This window comes from Staurois parvus, unplaced genomic scaffold, assembly GCF_062004578.1.
Source record: "Staurois parvus isolate SC_StPar_1 unplaced genomic scaffold, SC_StPar_1.0 ptg000135l, whole genome shotgun sequence".
NCBI classification, from domain to species: domain Eukaryota; kingdom Metazoa; phylum Chordata; class Amphibia; order Anura; family Ranidae; genus Staurois; species Staurois parvus.
Genome location: NW_028317931.1, coordinates 1849708 through 1865652, shown reverse-complemented (window position 1 = coordinate 1865652; position 15945 = coordinate 1849708). Strand labels below are relative to the sequence as shown.

At 48.8% G+C, this 15945-nt stretch overlaps 1 protein-coding gene across 7 annotated transcripts in view; it reads right to left on the bottom strand.

The window, feature by feature from the left end:
- Positions 1-15677, bottom strand: part of NCAM1 (neural cell adhesion molecule 1) — a 510722-nt gene extending 495045 nt beyond the window's left edge. For 4 of the 7 annotated variants that reach the window (XM_089673069.1, XM_089673073.1, XM_089673071.1 and 1 more), the window contains exon 1: positions 15215-15677. In XM_089673069.1, the coding sequence (XP_089529195.1) occupies positions 15215-15266 (52 nt within the window). In that variant the 5' untranslated portion in view covers positions 15267-15677. The remainder of the gene's footprint in view (positions 1-15214) is intronic. The other 3 variants (XM_089673075.1, XM_089673072.1, XM_089673074.1) reach the window with 2 other exon arrangements.
- Between the last annotated feature and the right edge of the window lie 268 nt (positions 15678-15945).

Here is a 15945-nt window from a genome sequence, read left to right as displayed (position 1 = left end):
ACACCAAAAATGATTGGTAAACCAAGTGATTTTTTTTACCATTACTATTCCTTTATTTCAGCTTTGAAATGTACAAATGTTAAGCCCATTCACACGGGCTGATTATCTCCATGTCCCATGCTGGTCTATCTTTTTCCGGCATGGAGATGCACAGGGGTTGTGTGCATCCCAGGGGCAGAATGACCATTCCAGCACTCGGGCACTGCCCGAGGGCCAGGATCAGTAGGGGGACCCATGAAATGCCCCTGGTACCTTTTTATAGGCTTTTTTGAGTGTGGACAAGGACACAGGGGCCCCATGATCCCCTATTGCCCGGGGGCCCCATGAGTTGTCAGTCCGCCCCTGGTGCATCCCCATGCTGACGTCCCATTGTTGTCTATTGGGACATACAGTTACATGAACTCAGCCACTGTGCCCCAATATGACATGCAGGCACATGTGGGTGCAGGTCCTTGAACACAAACAGGGTCAGTTTGGGGACCCAGATCTACATGCATGCTCCCGCAGGTCATATTAGTTCAAAGTGGCTGTGTCTGCAGAGCCATGCGTCCTAATAGATAATAATGGGACACCGGCATGGGGATGCACATACCATTGCGTATCCCCATGCCGCAAACAGAACACCCTGCAAGGGACATGGAGATAACTGCCATATGATAATGGGACCTAACGATTTAGAAAGCACTGTAAAATAATTTTTGATAAATAAATAGTGCATTAGACCAAAATGTGGGACAAATGAAGAGGAAAGAGAGACAGTGGGACTTTGATCCAAAAGGAGGCAGTCCCTCTGAATCTGGGACAGCTGGGAGCTATGCAAATTGTATCTATCTCTCATTTTTTAGGTAAAGCAGATAGTTCTTAAGTCAAATACTTTGGAAAGTAAGAGGCGATACTGAGCCAAAATGTAATGATATGAATTTATATGAGCCACTGTCCTCTGACAATGATCAGAGACGTCAGGATCAAACAGCATTTTTAAACATGCACTGCTATCCAACAACAGTAGGCTGGCCCTGCCTGGAAATGGTGCTGCTCTAGGTCTGGACCTACAGTAAGTGATCTCTCGGAAAATCCATTGCTTCTGATTGAACTGGTTTGGATTCATGTGAGTTCAGCTCTTCCAAGGTTCAGAGCCAGGAACAAAATCTCATGTCAGATCAAATTATTTTTTTAAAATAACTACTTCAAATCCAAATCAAGGATTTCAATCTTACAGCTAGTCAAAAAAACAAACCTTGCTGATATTTTAGGATCCTGAAATATTTGAAGAAAAGGCTAAAAACAAGTTTCTAATATTTGTGTGATGTTGAAGAGAACGTTGAGTCATTGAGGGTAAGCATGTGAAAGCAGTTGAAAATATGTTGGCGGTTGTATTTACTCATCTATAAAAGTCTGAGGGCCCATTTACATGTATGTGGGCTTTAAGACACGTGCATTATGGCACACATTAACATGCGTTGCATTAAGCATTGAATTCCCAAAAATCAGGCATGTCAAAAACGTTTGCGGCAACATGCCACAATGCACTACGGTGTGTTGCCATGTGATGCAATGCATATTTGTTGCCTTGGCTGTTATTCACATGAATGGCGACGCAGTGTGTCAACCAGGGGCGGACTGACAACTCATGGGGCCCCCGGGCAATAGGGGATCATGGGGCCCCTGTGTCTTTGCCCAAACTCAAAACTGCCTATGAAAAAGGTACCAGGGGCATTTCATGGGGCCCCCTACTGACCCTGGGCCCTCGGGCAGTGCCCGAGTTTCCAAATGGTCATTCCGCCCCTGGTGTCAACATATGTAACATGTAGTAATGCATAGATGTAAATCACCCCTACAGTGATTATAAACCCTTACATATATCCAGTGAAGTGACTGATCTCAGGTGATACACAGAGATTAAACAAATCCTCCTACATACATTGTACCTGTTTACCTGCAGCCCTCTCTTCTCTCTACATCCGCTCAAAGTGCAGAATTTATAAACCTTGTCTGAGCTGTCAGAAAACAGGGGCAGAGATTTGAAATTCTCAATGAGAGCTCAGTGAAGGGAGTTCTAAAAGCTGATTGGGGGACACACACCCCCTTCACACAGCACACAGGAACAGAGCTGAGGCTGTCAATCACAGGCTGTGTGCTGGAGCTCCTTCATCTGTCACCATTTTTCTCTTGGTGTCAGAAAAACTTGTTAGAATAGACTCAATGACAGATAAGGGAATGAGGCAGCAGACGGAATTGACACTTAGTGCTCTGAATTGAGAAGTACACATTATAGAGGAATATGCTTTGTTCATATTTCGGGATGGAATAACAAGTTTGTTTTTGTTGATGCATTTCCAATGAATTTGTTTCACATCTCATCACATGTCAACACATCTTGGCGCAAAAAGGCATCTTGATGTATGTCAATGAGCACTGATGTGCATTATGATCTTGACATTCAATACCAGGGGCGGACTGACAACGCATGGGGCCCCCGGGCAATAGGGGATCATGGGGCACCTGTGTCCTTGCTCAAACTCGAAAAAGCCTATGAAAAAGGTACCAGGGGCATCTCATGGGGCCCCCTACTGACCCCGGGCCCTCGGGCAGTGCCCGAGTTGCCAAATGGCCAGTCCGCCCCTGTTCAATACAAAGTAGGCAGTACTGCATTCAGATGAATGGGTCCGTGCCGCAACCGCATGCAATGCACATGGGTCCAGCTTGGCCCAGTGCAATTATGTGTATCTCACACTTGTGGGACCACTGGGGAAGTTGACAACCACGGTAGTAATCGGCACTACTACAGTGAAAGCCGGCATCTTCCAGTTCCCTTCTGCACACTGACCACAGGGAGCTCCTCACTGCTGCCATTCACAGAACACCTTGTATTTTTTAATGAATATGTATGACATATGAATGTCAGAGACTCATCAGTCTAACACTGTTAACATGCTTACAGGATGGTGATACAGCTCCTTCGCTGTCCAGGGATGAGACCAGAAATTTGGTGATTGTTGCTTCCTACCGTCTCATCACCTGGGATAGTCCCATTACCTGCAAGTCTCATCACATGGGACAGTCCCATTACCTGCATGTCTCATCACATGGGATAGTCCCATTACCTGCATGTCTCATCACATGGGATAGTCCCATTACCTGCAAGTCTCATCACATGGGATAGTCCCATTACCTGCATGTCTCATCACATGGGATGGACCCATTACCTGCAAGTCTCATCGCATGGGATAGTTCCATTACCTGCATGTCTCATCGCATGGGATAGTCCCATTACCTACAGGTCTCATCACATGGGATAGTCCCATTAGCTGCATTTGTCATCACATGGGATAGTCCCATTACCTGCAAGTCTCATCACATCGGATAGTTCCATTACCTGCAAGTCTCATCACATGGGATAGTCCCATTATCTGCAAGTCTCTTCACATGGGATAATCCCATTACCCGCATGTCTCATCACATGGGATAGTTCCATTACCTGCAAGTCTCATCACATGGGATAGTCCCATTATCTGCATTTGTCATCACATGGGATAGTCCCATTACCTGCAAGTCTCATCAAATGGGATAGTCCCATTACCTGCAAGTCTCATCACATGGGATAGTCCCATTACCTGCAAGTCTCATCAAATGGGATAGTCCCATTACCTGCAAGTCTCATCACATGGGATAGTCCCATTACCTGCATTTCTCATCACATGTGATAGTCCCATTACCTGCATGTCTCATCACATGGGATAGTCCCATTACCTGCACGTCTCATCACATGGGATAGTCCCATTACCTGCAAGTCTCATCACATGGGATAGTCCCATTACCTGCAAGTCTCATCACATGGGATAGTCCCATTACCTGCAAGTCTCATCACATGGGATAGTTACATTACCTGCAAGTCTCATCACATGGGATAGTCCCATTACCTGCATGTCTCATCACATGGGATAGTCCCATTACCCGTATGTCTCATCACATGGGATAGTCCCATTATCTGCATTTGTCATCAAATGGGATAGTCCCATTATCTGCATTTGTCATCACATGGGATAGTCCCATTACCTGCATGTCTCATCACATGGGATAGTCCCATTACCTGCAAGTCTCATCACATGGGATAGTCCCATTACCTGCATGTCTCATCACATGGGATAGTCCCATTACCCGTATGTCTCATCACATGGGATAGTCCCATTATCTGCATTTGTCATCAAATGGGATAGTCCCATTACCTGCATGTCTCATCACATGGGATAGTCCCATTACCCGTATGTCTCATCACATGGGATAGTCCCATTACCCGTATGTCTCATCACATGGGATAGTCCCATTATCTGCATTTGTCATCACATGGGATAGTCCCATTACCTGCATGTCTCATCACATGGGATGGACCCATTACCTGCAAGTCTCATCACATGGCATGGACCCATTACCTGCAAGTCTCATCACATGGGATAGTCCATTGTGTTCTCCTGGAAGGGGGTGAAGGGGGAGAAGCCATCCCTGCCAGGAGAACACAGTTCCTATTGCTAGTGGCTGTAGCCGCTGGCAATAACCGCTTGGAAAATCCAACAGGCTGGTTGTACCCAAGTCGTACAACAACTGAATTGGGTACAACCAGACTGCCCATAGATGGTTCCAATCTTGGCCAGTCCCTACTGAACTGGCCATGATTCAGCCTATCTATGGCCTTTAGTCTATACATTTTTTTTTCTCTAGAGTTTCCAAGGAAAAAAACAGAATTGGAAGGATATTTGATGGGGGTTGCGGGGAGTCGTCCCTGCTGGGAGAACACAGTGATCTCAGCCGGTCCCTGCTGAACTGCCTGAGATTCGAACCATAAATGTCTATAAATTTTATTTCTCTAATGCTCCATTCACACTAAGCTGAGCAGTTTTCAGGTGTTTTTTTAGAGTTTTTTTTTTCCAGGCATCTCTGAGCAGGTTTTTAAGCAGATTTGCAAATATTATACGCGTTTTTTTCCAGGCATTTTACATTTTTAGCGTTTTTGCTGTGGCCAATAGAAATAGTAATAGCTGCTGTTTGAGCTGAAAACGCTTGGAAAAAGCTCATTCCCACTGTTCAGGCGTTTTTCATTCAAGTCTATGAGGACAAAATGCTCAGATCTGCCTGAAAAGTAGTGCAAGTACTTTTTGAATGACAGGCATTTTGCTACAAGCGACAGCACGTTCAAATGTGAACAGGAGCCATTTAAAATAATGGGCTTTTACTTGTTGAGTGTTTTTGAGCGTCGAGCTTCAAGCTGAAAAACGTTCAAGTGTGAACTGACTTTACAGTTTCCTGGATAAAGAATGAATTGTAAATATATTTGTTGCCATGGCCAGCCCAGCCATTCCCCCTCTATAGGTCCCAGTTCATGTTTCATTTAAAGAAGATGATTTTCAATCAGCTTTCCATATCATGTCATGTGTACATAGATTATCCTTCATGAAAGACACTTCAGATGGTGGGTGGATCTCCTAATAGACTTACATATGGAGATGGTATGAAGGAGAATACAATGACTGGCGTTTTGTTATAATCAAGAAAAAAGACAATTTAAATCAACTTCCAGCCTGCATTGATTTGTTTTCTTCTTAAAATAAAGCCCATGGGAGGCTCGCTGAGTCTGAGACGTATTTTTTAACAACTCCCCACAGACAGAATGTAGCAGGTGCTGGGAACTTCATCTCCATCCCCCGTTCTGTGTGTTCAGATGGGGGAGGAGTGAGCATGGGGAATAGAGAGAGAGGAGAGAGAGAGAGCAGGGGAGAGAAGAGAGAGAGCAGGAAAGAGAGAGGAGAGGGAGATAGAGAGGAGGGGAGAGAGAGGAAGAGAGAGCAGAAGAAAGAAAGAGAGCAAGGAGAGGAGAGAGAGAGAAAGGATGGGAGAGATAAAGGGAGAGAGAGGTAGAGGGGGGGGGGAGAGAGGAGGGGGGATAGAGAGGAGGGGAGAGATAAAGGGAGAGAGAGAGGGAGAGAGAGAGCGAGAGCAAGGGGGGGAGAGATAAAGGGAGAGAGAGGAAGAGAGAGGGCAAGGAGGGGAGAGATAAAGGGAGAGAGAGAGGAAGAGAGAGAGCGAGGGGGGGAGAGATAAAGGGAGGAGGGGGGAGAGAGGGAAGGTGGGAGAGATAAAGGGAGAGAGAGAGGAGAGAGAAAAAGAGAGAGGAGGGGAGAGAGAGATAGAGGGGGAGAGGGGGAGATAGGGAGGATGGGAGAAATAAAGGGGGAGATAGAAGAGAGAGAGCAGGAGAGAGATAGAAGGAGAGAGGGAGGATGGGAGAGATAAGGGGAGGAGAGGAGAGAGAGGGAAAGACAGAGAAAAATAGAGGGGGAGAGGAGAGGAGAGAGAGGGAAAGACAGAGAAAGATAGAGGGGGAGAGGAGAGGAGAGGGAAAAACAGAGAACGATAGAGGGAGAGAGGAGAGGAAAGAGAGAGAGGGAGGGAAAGACAGAGAAAGATAGAGGGAGAGAGGAGAGGAGGGGAATGGTGGGGAGGGGAGAGAGGAGGGGGAGGGGAAAGGAGAGAGAGAGAGGGAAAGACAGAGGGGGAGAGGAGGGGGGAAAGGACAGAGAGAGAGAGGAGGAGGGAGAGAGAGAAAGATAGAGAGAGGAGAGGAAAGGAGAGAGAGAGGGAGAAAGACAGAGAACGATAGAGGGGGAGAGGATAGGAGTGGTGGGGAAGGGGGAAAGGAGAGAGACAGAGGAGGAGGGTGAGAGAGAAAGTTAGAGAGAGGAGAGGAAAGGAGAGAGAGAGAGAGAGGGGGGCAGAGAATGATAGAGGGAGAGAGGAGAGGAGGGGGGAGGAGAGAAAGAGAGAGAGGGAAAGACAGAGGGAGAGAGAGGAGGAAAAGAAAGACAGAGAAAGATAAAGAGAGGAGAGGAGAGGGGGAGGAGAGGAGAGGAGGAAGGTGGGAGAGAGAGGGTAGGTTCCCACTGCTGTGCACAACCACCTGCAGCCAAAACACGGGTATGGGAACTGCAGGGAAATTGTACAAAGCACCGTGCGATTTCCCATCTGCATGAAACGCAGGCACAGCTTCCCATTCGTGGTGCACGTGGCCCACAAAACTGCAATGGTGTGCACCTAGCTAGAGAGAGAGAGAAATGGAAGAAGAGAGGGTGATTGAAGAGGAAAAATGGTGAGAAACATGGAGAAATAGAGCGAGGGATGGGAGGGGGGGGGTGAGAAAGCCATAGGAGGGAATGGAGAGACAAGAGGAGAAGGGGGGAGGGGATACAATGGAAATGGTGGGGTGTAGGATGTAAACATTGTGTTGTATAGAACATGACCCCCTCTATATGGTGCATGTATGTAGCCCAGACACCCCATTACATCTGGAATGATGCAGACCCTCGTGTAATGAGTGCCCCCCACATGAACACAGAGGCCCCCCTATTCCTGCAGAGGGTTACAGACAGAAAGCACCATCTGCCCAGCCTATAAATCAGTAGAGGAGTCCTGGAAGGAAGGCGAAGGAGATGAGGACATTGTTATGTGGGCGGTGGGTTGTAGGGAGGGAGCAGAAGGTCACCTCCATTGTGGCAGACAATGCTCCCCCCCAACACACACACACATAAATAGCCTGACATCATACATCAGCGTAAGCAGGCCACTCATTTATTTCCACCACAACCTATTTATTGGCAGCGCACAGCATTGGCTCCACACCAGGCCTGTAAACACTCTGTGCCATGTTTTTGTGTACAGTCCCTGCACTTTGTCCTGCATGAGCAGTCATGAACCTGTTATCATTCAGGATGGAGGCCATAGTCCCTGTTGAGCGATATGAGGGGAGAGGGCGGGGCTGGGTGAGATAATGTCCCCCCTTCCCCAGCACAGCTCTATGGAGGTGAGTCGGAGGACAGTCTGTCTCTCACTGAACATCACAGAACGCTGCTCTGGGAATAAACATTTTCCCGCCCATGGGGACGGCTCCTGATTGGCCCGGGAGCTTGGGGCACCGTGAGCGCGCTCAGCCTCCACCCTTAGAGCGCGCAGCTGACAACTCTGCCAGCTTGTTGTATGGCAGATACCGGAGAGCGGGCGTCGCCGCCATATCGACCTACACCGAGCCGTATAACGCCTCCCCGCACCCTCACATACCCATAATACCCCACACCGTGATAACATGACAGGACACTACCACACGGCGGGCGAGGTCCCCTCAACACACACAGCTCTGCCAGAGGACACCATCCCCTCAACACAAAGGGTGGGATTTACTACACATGGAGAGTGCGAAATAAGGTGCAGCTGTGCATGGGAGCCAATCAGCTTCCAGCTTCAACTTGTTCATTTAAGCCTTGGCAATAAAATCTGGAAGCTGATTGGTTTCTGCAGCTGATTGGTTTTTGTGCAGAGCTGCACCGGATTTTGTACTCTCCAGTTTTAGTTAATTAATCCCATAGTATCACCCCTCCTCCACATAGAGCATCACCCCTCCTCCACATAGAGCATCACCCCTCCTCCACATAGAGCATCACCCCTCCTCCACATAGAGCATCACCCCTCCTCCACATAGAGCATCACCCCTCCTCCACATAGAGCATCACCCCTCCTCCACATAGAGCATCATCCCTCCTCCACATAGAGCATCAACCCTCCTCCACATAGAGCATCATCCCTCCTCCACATAGAGCATCACCCCTCCTCCACATAGAGCATCATCCCTCCTCCACATAGAGCATCACCCCTCCTCCACATAGAGCATCATCCCTCCTCCACATAGAGCATCATCCCTCCTCCACATAGAGCATCATCCCTCCATATAGAGCATCATCCCTCCTCCACATAGAGCATCATCTCTCCTCCACATAGAGCATCATCTCTCCTCCACATAGAGCATCACCCCTCCTCCACATAGAGCATCATCCCTCCTCCACATAGAGCATCATCCCTCCTCCACATAGAGCATCATTCCTCCTCCACATAGAGCATCATCCCTCCTCCACATAGAGCATCATCCCTCCTCCACATAGAGCATCATCCCTCCATATAGAGCATCATCCCTCCTCCACATAGAGCATCATCCCTCCATATAGAGCATCATCTCTCCTCCACATAGAGCATCATCCCTCCACATAGAGCATCATCCCTCCTCCACATAGAGCATCATCCCTCCTCCACATAGAGCATCATCCCTCCATATAGAGCATCATCCCTCCTCCACATAGAGCATCATCCCTCCTCCACATAGAGCATCATCCCTCCTCCACATAGAGCATCATCCCTCCTCCACATAGAGCATCAACCCTCCTCCACATAGAGCATCATCCCTCCATATAGGGCATCATCCCTCCACATACAGCATCATCCCTCCACCACATAGAGCATCATCCCTCCTCCACATAGAGCATCATCCCTCCTCCACATAGAGCATCATCCCTCCACATAGAGCATCATCTCTCCTCCACATAGAGCATCATCCCTCCTCCACATAGAGCATCATCCCTCCTCCACATAGAGCATCATCCCTCCTCCACATAGAGCATCATCCCTCCTCCACATAGAGCATCATCCCTCCACATAGAGCATCATATCTCCTCCACATAGAGCATCATCTCTCCTCCACATAGAGCATCATCTCTCCTCCACATAGAGCATCATCTCTCCTCCACATAGAGCATCATCCCTCCTCCACATAGAGCATCATCCCTCCTCCACATAGAGCATCATCCCTCCTCCACATAGAGCATCATCCCTCCTCCACATAGAGCATCATCCCTCCTCCACATAGAGCATCATCCCTCCTCCACATAGAGCATCATCCCTCCACATAGAGCATCATCTCTCCTCCACATAGAGCATCATCCCTCCTCCACATAGAGCATCATCCCTCCTCCACATAGAGCATCATCCCTCCTCCACATAGAGCATCATCCCTCCTCCACATAGAGCATCATCCCTCCACATAGAGCATCATATCTCCTCCACATAGAGCATCATCTCTCCTCCACATAGAGCATCATCTCTCCTCCACATAGAGCATCATCTCTCCTCCACATAGAGCATCATCCCTCCTCCACATAGAGCATCATCCCTCCTCCACATAGAGCATCATCCCTCCTCCACATAGAGCATCATCCCTCCTCCACATAGAGCATCATCCCTCCTCCACATAGAGCATCATCTCTCCTCCACATAGAGCATCATCCCTCCTCCACATAGAGCATCATCCCTCCTCCACATAGAGCATCATCCCTCCTCCACATAGAGCATCATCTCTCCTCCACATAGAGCATCATCCCTCCTCCACATAGAGCATCATCCCTCCTCCACATAGAGCATCATCCCTCCTCCACATAGAGCATCATCTCTCCTCCACATAGAGCATCATCTCTCCTCCACATAGAGCATCATCCCTCCACATAGGGCATCATCCCTCCTCCACATAGAGCTCTGCCAGGGAGGACATCATCCCTCCATATAGAGCATCATCAGGGGTGGACTGACCATTTGGAAACTCGGGCACTGCCTGAGGGCCCGGGGTCAGTAGGGGGCCCCATGAGAGGCCCCTGGTACCTTTTTCATAGGCTTTTTTGAGTTTGGGCAAGGACACATGATCCCCTATTGCCTGGGGGCCCCATGAGTTGTCAGTCCACCCCTGAGCATCATCCCTCCACATAGAGCATCATCCCTGCTCCACATAGAGCATCATCCCTCCACATAGAGCATCATCCCTCCACCACATAGAGCATCATCCCTCCACCACATAGAGCATCATCCCTCCATATAGAGCATCATCCCTCCACCACATAGAGCATCATTCCTCCATATAGAGCATCATCCCTCCTCCACATAGAGCATCATCCCTCCACCATATAGAGCATCATCCCTCCACATAGAGCATCATGCCTCCTCCACATAGAGCATCATCCCTCCACCATATAGAACATCGTCCCTCCACATAGAGGATCATCCCTCCACATAGAGCATCATCCTTCCACATAGAGCATCATCCCTCCACATAGAGCATCATCCTTCCACCATATAGAGCATCATCCCTCCATATAGAGCATCATCCCTCCACCATATAGAGCATCATCCCTCCATATAGAGCATCATCCCTCCATATAGAGCATCATCCCTCCTCCACATAGAGCATCATCCCTCCACCATATAGAGCATCATCCCTCCATATAGAGCATCATCCCTCCACATAGAGCATCATCCCTCCACCATATAGAGCAGCATTCTTCCATATAGAGCATCATCCCTCCACCATATAGAGCATCATCCCTCTATATAGAGCATCATCCCTCCACATAGAGCATCATCCCTCCACCATATAGAGCATCATCCCTCCATATAGAGCATCATCCCTCCACCATATAGAGCATCATCCCTCCACATAGAGCATCGTCCCTCCACATAGGGGATCATCCCTCCATATAGAGCATCATCCCTCCACATACAGCTCTGCCAGGTAGGACATCATCCCACCATATAGAGCATCATCCCTCCACATAGAACATCATCTCTCATCCAAATCGAGCATCATCCCTCCACATAGAGTTCCGCCAGGGAGGACATCATCCCTCCATATAGAACATCATCCCTCCACCTAGAGCATCATCCCTCCACCTAGAGCATCATCCCTCCACCTAGAGCATCATCCCTCCACATAGAGCATCATCTCTCATCCAAATCGAGCAACATCCCTCCACCACATAGAGCTTTGCCAGGGAGGACATTATCCCTCCATATAGAGCATCATCTCTCCTCCACATAGAGCATCATCCCTCCACACACAGCATTGCCTCCGACACCATGGCCGGGTACACAACAATCCGCTATGTGTGAGGAATGCAGGAGAACATCCTCATATATCTCCTCTGTACACACCATGGCCTGAGAGCAGAACATCACTGGGGGGGGGGGGGGGGGGAGGGCACATAACATGGACAAATGCCTACTGAGGGGGAGAGGAGAGGGAGAGAGAAGAGAAGGGGGGGGGGTGAGGAGAAATAGAGGAAATGAGACAGAAGAAGGGAAAGAGGAGAGGGAGAAGAGAGGAGAAAGAAGATGGTGAGAGAGAATGGGAGAGGAGAGGGGATGTGAAATAGAGGAAAAGATAGCGAAGAAAAGGAGAGAGGAGAGGGAAGGAAGAGAGGAAAGAGATAGAGGGAGAGAGAGAAGATGAGAAGAGGGTGAAATAGAGGAGAGAGAAGGAAAAGAGAGAGGGATGTATGGAGAAGAGAACGATACAAGGAGAGAGATGGAGAGGAGAGAGATGGAGAGGAGAGGGATGGAGAGGAGAGGGATGGAGAGGGTGAAATAGAGGAAAGGGAAAGATGGAGATGCTGAGAGATACAGGAGAGAAGAGATAAGGAGTGAGAAAGGAAGAGAAGAGGGAGGAGAGGAAGACATAGAGGAGTGAAGATGGAAAGAAGAGAGAGATAGGGAAGCGAAGGAAAGAGAGAGATTGGGGGGAATACAGTGCTAATGTCTACTGCAGAGATGAGAGAGAAAAGGAAGAGAGAGGAGAGGAGGGGTGAAGGGAGAGGAGAGGAGGGGTGAAGGGAAAGGAGAGAGAAGAGAGGGGGGGGGGGGGGGGTGAGTGCCAACGTCTACTGGGGCATCTCAACAACATCAGTACTGTAGTATTCAATGACCACGAGAGATAGACAGATATTGAGAAGAGAGAGGGTGTCAGTGTCCACTAAAGCAGTAAAAATGACATTAATATATATAGAGAGGAGATGTCTATGGGGTAGTCAGTGATGACACCATAGAGGATATGTACAGGTCTATGGGGTGATGACCATCATCATCATCCTCACCCTCTCTGTGTACAGTGACACTTCCTCTACACGGTACACCTCGTACTACCGCACACCTCCACCTCCCATAGAAATCAACGAATGATCGGATGTGCCCATCTGATCCCCCAGCAGAGATCGCAGACGATGGTGATTGCACACAGTGGATGGGGCTGTATAGAGGTGTATGGGGCTGTATGGAGAGGTATGGGGCTGTACAGAGGTGTATTGGGATGTATGGAGGTGTATGGGGATGTATAAGGCTGTATGGAGATGTATGGGGATGTATATGGCTGTATGGAGGTGTATGGGGATGTATGAAGGTGTATGGGGCTGTATGGGGATGTATAGGGAGGTGTGGAGATGTATGGGAAAGTATAGGGAGGTGTGGGGCTGTATGGGGATGTATGGAGGTGTATGGCACTGTATAGGGAGGTGTGGGGTTGTATGGGGATGTATGGAGGTGTATGGGGATGTATAGGGAGGTGTGGGGCTGTATGGGGATGTATAGGGAGATATGGGGATGAATGGAGGTGTGGGGCTGTATGGGGATGTATGGAGGTGTATGGGGATGTATAGGGAGGTGTGGGGTTGTATGGGGATGTATGGAGCTGTATGGGGATGTATGGAGCTGTATGGGGATGTATGGAGGTGTGGGGCTGTATGGAGGTGTATAGGGAGGTGTGGGGCTGTATGGAGGTGTATAGGGAGGTGTGGGGCTGTATGGAGGTGTATAGGGAGGTGTGGGGCTGTATGGAGGTGTATAGGGAGGTGTGGGGCTGTATGGAGGTGTATAGGGAGGTGTGGGGCTGTATGGGGAAGTATGGAGGTGTGGGGCTGTATGTGTATAGGGAGGTGTGGGGCTGTATGGGGAAGTATGGAGGTGTGGGGCTGTATGGGGAAGTATGGAGGTGTGGGGCTGTATGGGGATGTATGGAGGTGTGGGGCTGTATGGGGATGTATAGGGAGGTGTGGGGCTGTATGGAGGTGTATAGGGAGTTGTGGGGCTGTATGGGGATGTATGGAGGTGTGGGGCTCTATGGAGGTGTATAGGGAGGTGTGGGGCTGTATGGGGATGTATAGGGAGGTGTGGGGCTGTATGGGGATGTATGGAGGTGTGGGGCTGTATGGGGATGTATAGGGAGGTGTGGGGCTGTATGGAGGTGTATAGGGAGTTGTGGGGCTGTATGGGGATGTATGGAGGTGTGGGGCTCTATGGAGGTGTATAGGGAGGTGTGGGGCTGTATGGGGATGTATAGGGAGGTGTGGGGCTGTATGGGGATGTATAGGGAGGTGTGAGGTTGTATGGGGATGTATGGAGGTGTATAGGGAGGTGTGGGGCTGTATGGGGTTGTATGGGGATGTATGGAGCTGCATGGGGATGTATGGAGGTGTGGGGCTGTATGGGGATGTATAGGGAGTTGTGGGGCTCTATGGAGGTGTGTAGGGAGGTGTGGGGCTGTATGGAGGTGTATAGGGAGGTGTGGGGCTGTATGGAGGTGTATAGGGAGTTGTGGGGCTCTATGGAGGTGTGTAGGGAGGTGTGGGGCTGTATGGGGATGTATAGGGAGGTGTGAGGTTGTATGGGGATGTATGGAGGTGTGGGGCTCTATGGAGGTGTGTAGGGAGGTGTGGGGCTGTATGGAGGTGTATAGGGAGGTGTGGGGCTGTATGGGGATGGGAGTAGGTGAGCCATCTCCCTCCTCTGGGTATCTGGGTACCATGACCAGCTCTGTGCACAGACCCCCCTTCATTCCCGGAGCACACAGCATATGAATGGAAGGCTCTGCACCGCACAATGCATTCCATGGGACTGGGAATCATCAGACATTTCAATGGCACATCCCATAAAGCAGATCTGATCTGATTTCACCCAGAGATGGAATTGGATGTACAGCCGTGGTAGGCACAATGTGGAGATGAAAGTTCCTTTGGTTTGGGATGCATTAAGACAACCAGAATCATGAAGATCTCCCCCCCCCCCCCTTTTTTTTTTACAAATCACGTTTCCCATAGACAATAATGGCCCCCTCCATAGAAAGCCTGAGATTGAATTGCCGGGCAGTAGTAGGTGAGGTCGGTGGATCAGGATAATACTAGTAATGTGGCTCCATTTGTGCTGCATAGATCGGCATTAATCAGCCATGGTGGGAATGACACCTTATCCACAGAGCTGGGCTAGGAGGAGAAGAGCAAAGCTAAAACAAAAGGGAGAAGCAGCCCCATCCCCTCCACTGCTTCCAACATCTGATACAATGAATTCAGCAGAGAGAAAAAAAGAAACAAATCAGCGCTGGATACAAAACCTAAAACAAAGCCATCTCTATAGATCACAACAAAGCACAAAGTAAAAACAAAAAACAAAAACATCCTTGTAAAGATCTGATCATCCACCGACTGCACTGCAAACAACAAACAAAAAACCAGCACATTGACAAAAGAGAAGGAAATACCTGCAGCTCCCAGGAAATATAAAGTCCAGATGAGATCCTTAGTGTGCAGCATTGTAAGTCTGCAGACCGAGGAATTCCTCCTGCTGCTCCTATATAAATGGGCTCCAAAGATGATCCTAGGCGTTAAAGATCCCCCTTTGTTGCAAATGCTGTATTTGGTGCAATGGTGGTAAAATGGGGTCTTGATGATTTTTTCTCTTTTTTCCCCCTTTTTGTTTTTTTTTTGCAGATTGGATGTATTTTGCAAAAAAAAAAAGAATTCTTTTTTTATTCGAGTGGATTGCCAGCTGCTCAGTAAGCTGTGTGCAGGCACTGATCAGAGAATGAGTGACAGTCTGAGCCTCAGCACACCCCCAGCAAGCAGACCTGATCAATGCGCCCAGCCACAAACTCCAAGTTGGTGTCTGGATGAGAGAGAGAGCAACACCAGTATCCCTCCGCAGCCTCTGTACAAATATTACTGAGCATCCACCAAGCTCAGGGAGAGAGAGAGAGAGAGAGAGAGAGAGAGGGGGAGACTGGCGAGGATAGCAAGAGGCAGCTGTGTGCAAAAGATGGCATGGACTTCCACATCACATCCAGCCCCTTTGTGGAAAGGACTCCAGCAGGATCTGATCATCACTGCAAATAAACAGAGATGGGCTTTTGTTTAGAAAGGATTTTAGTGAATGGAGGGAAATTATTATCATTTTTTTTAACAAAGCTTTCAGATTTATAATGAGAAACAGGTT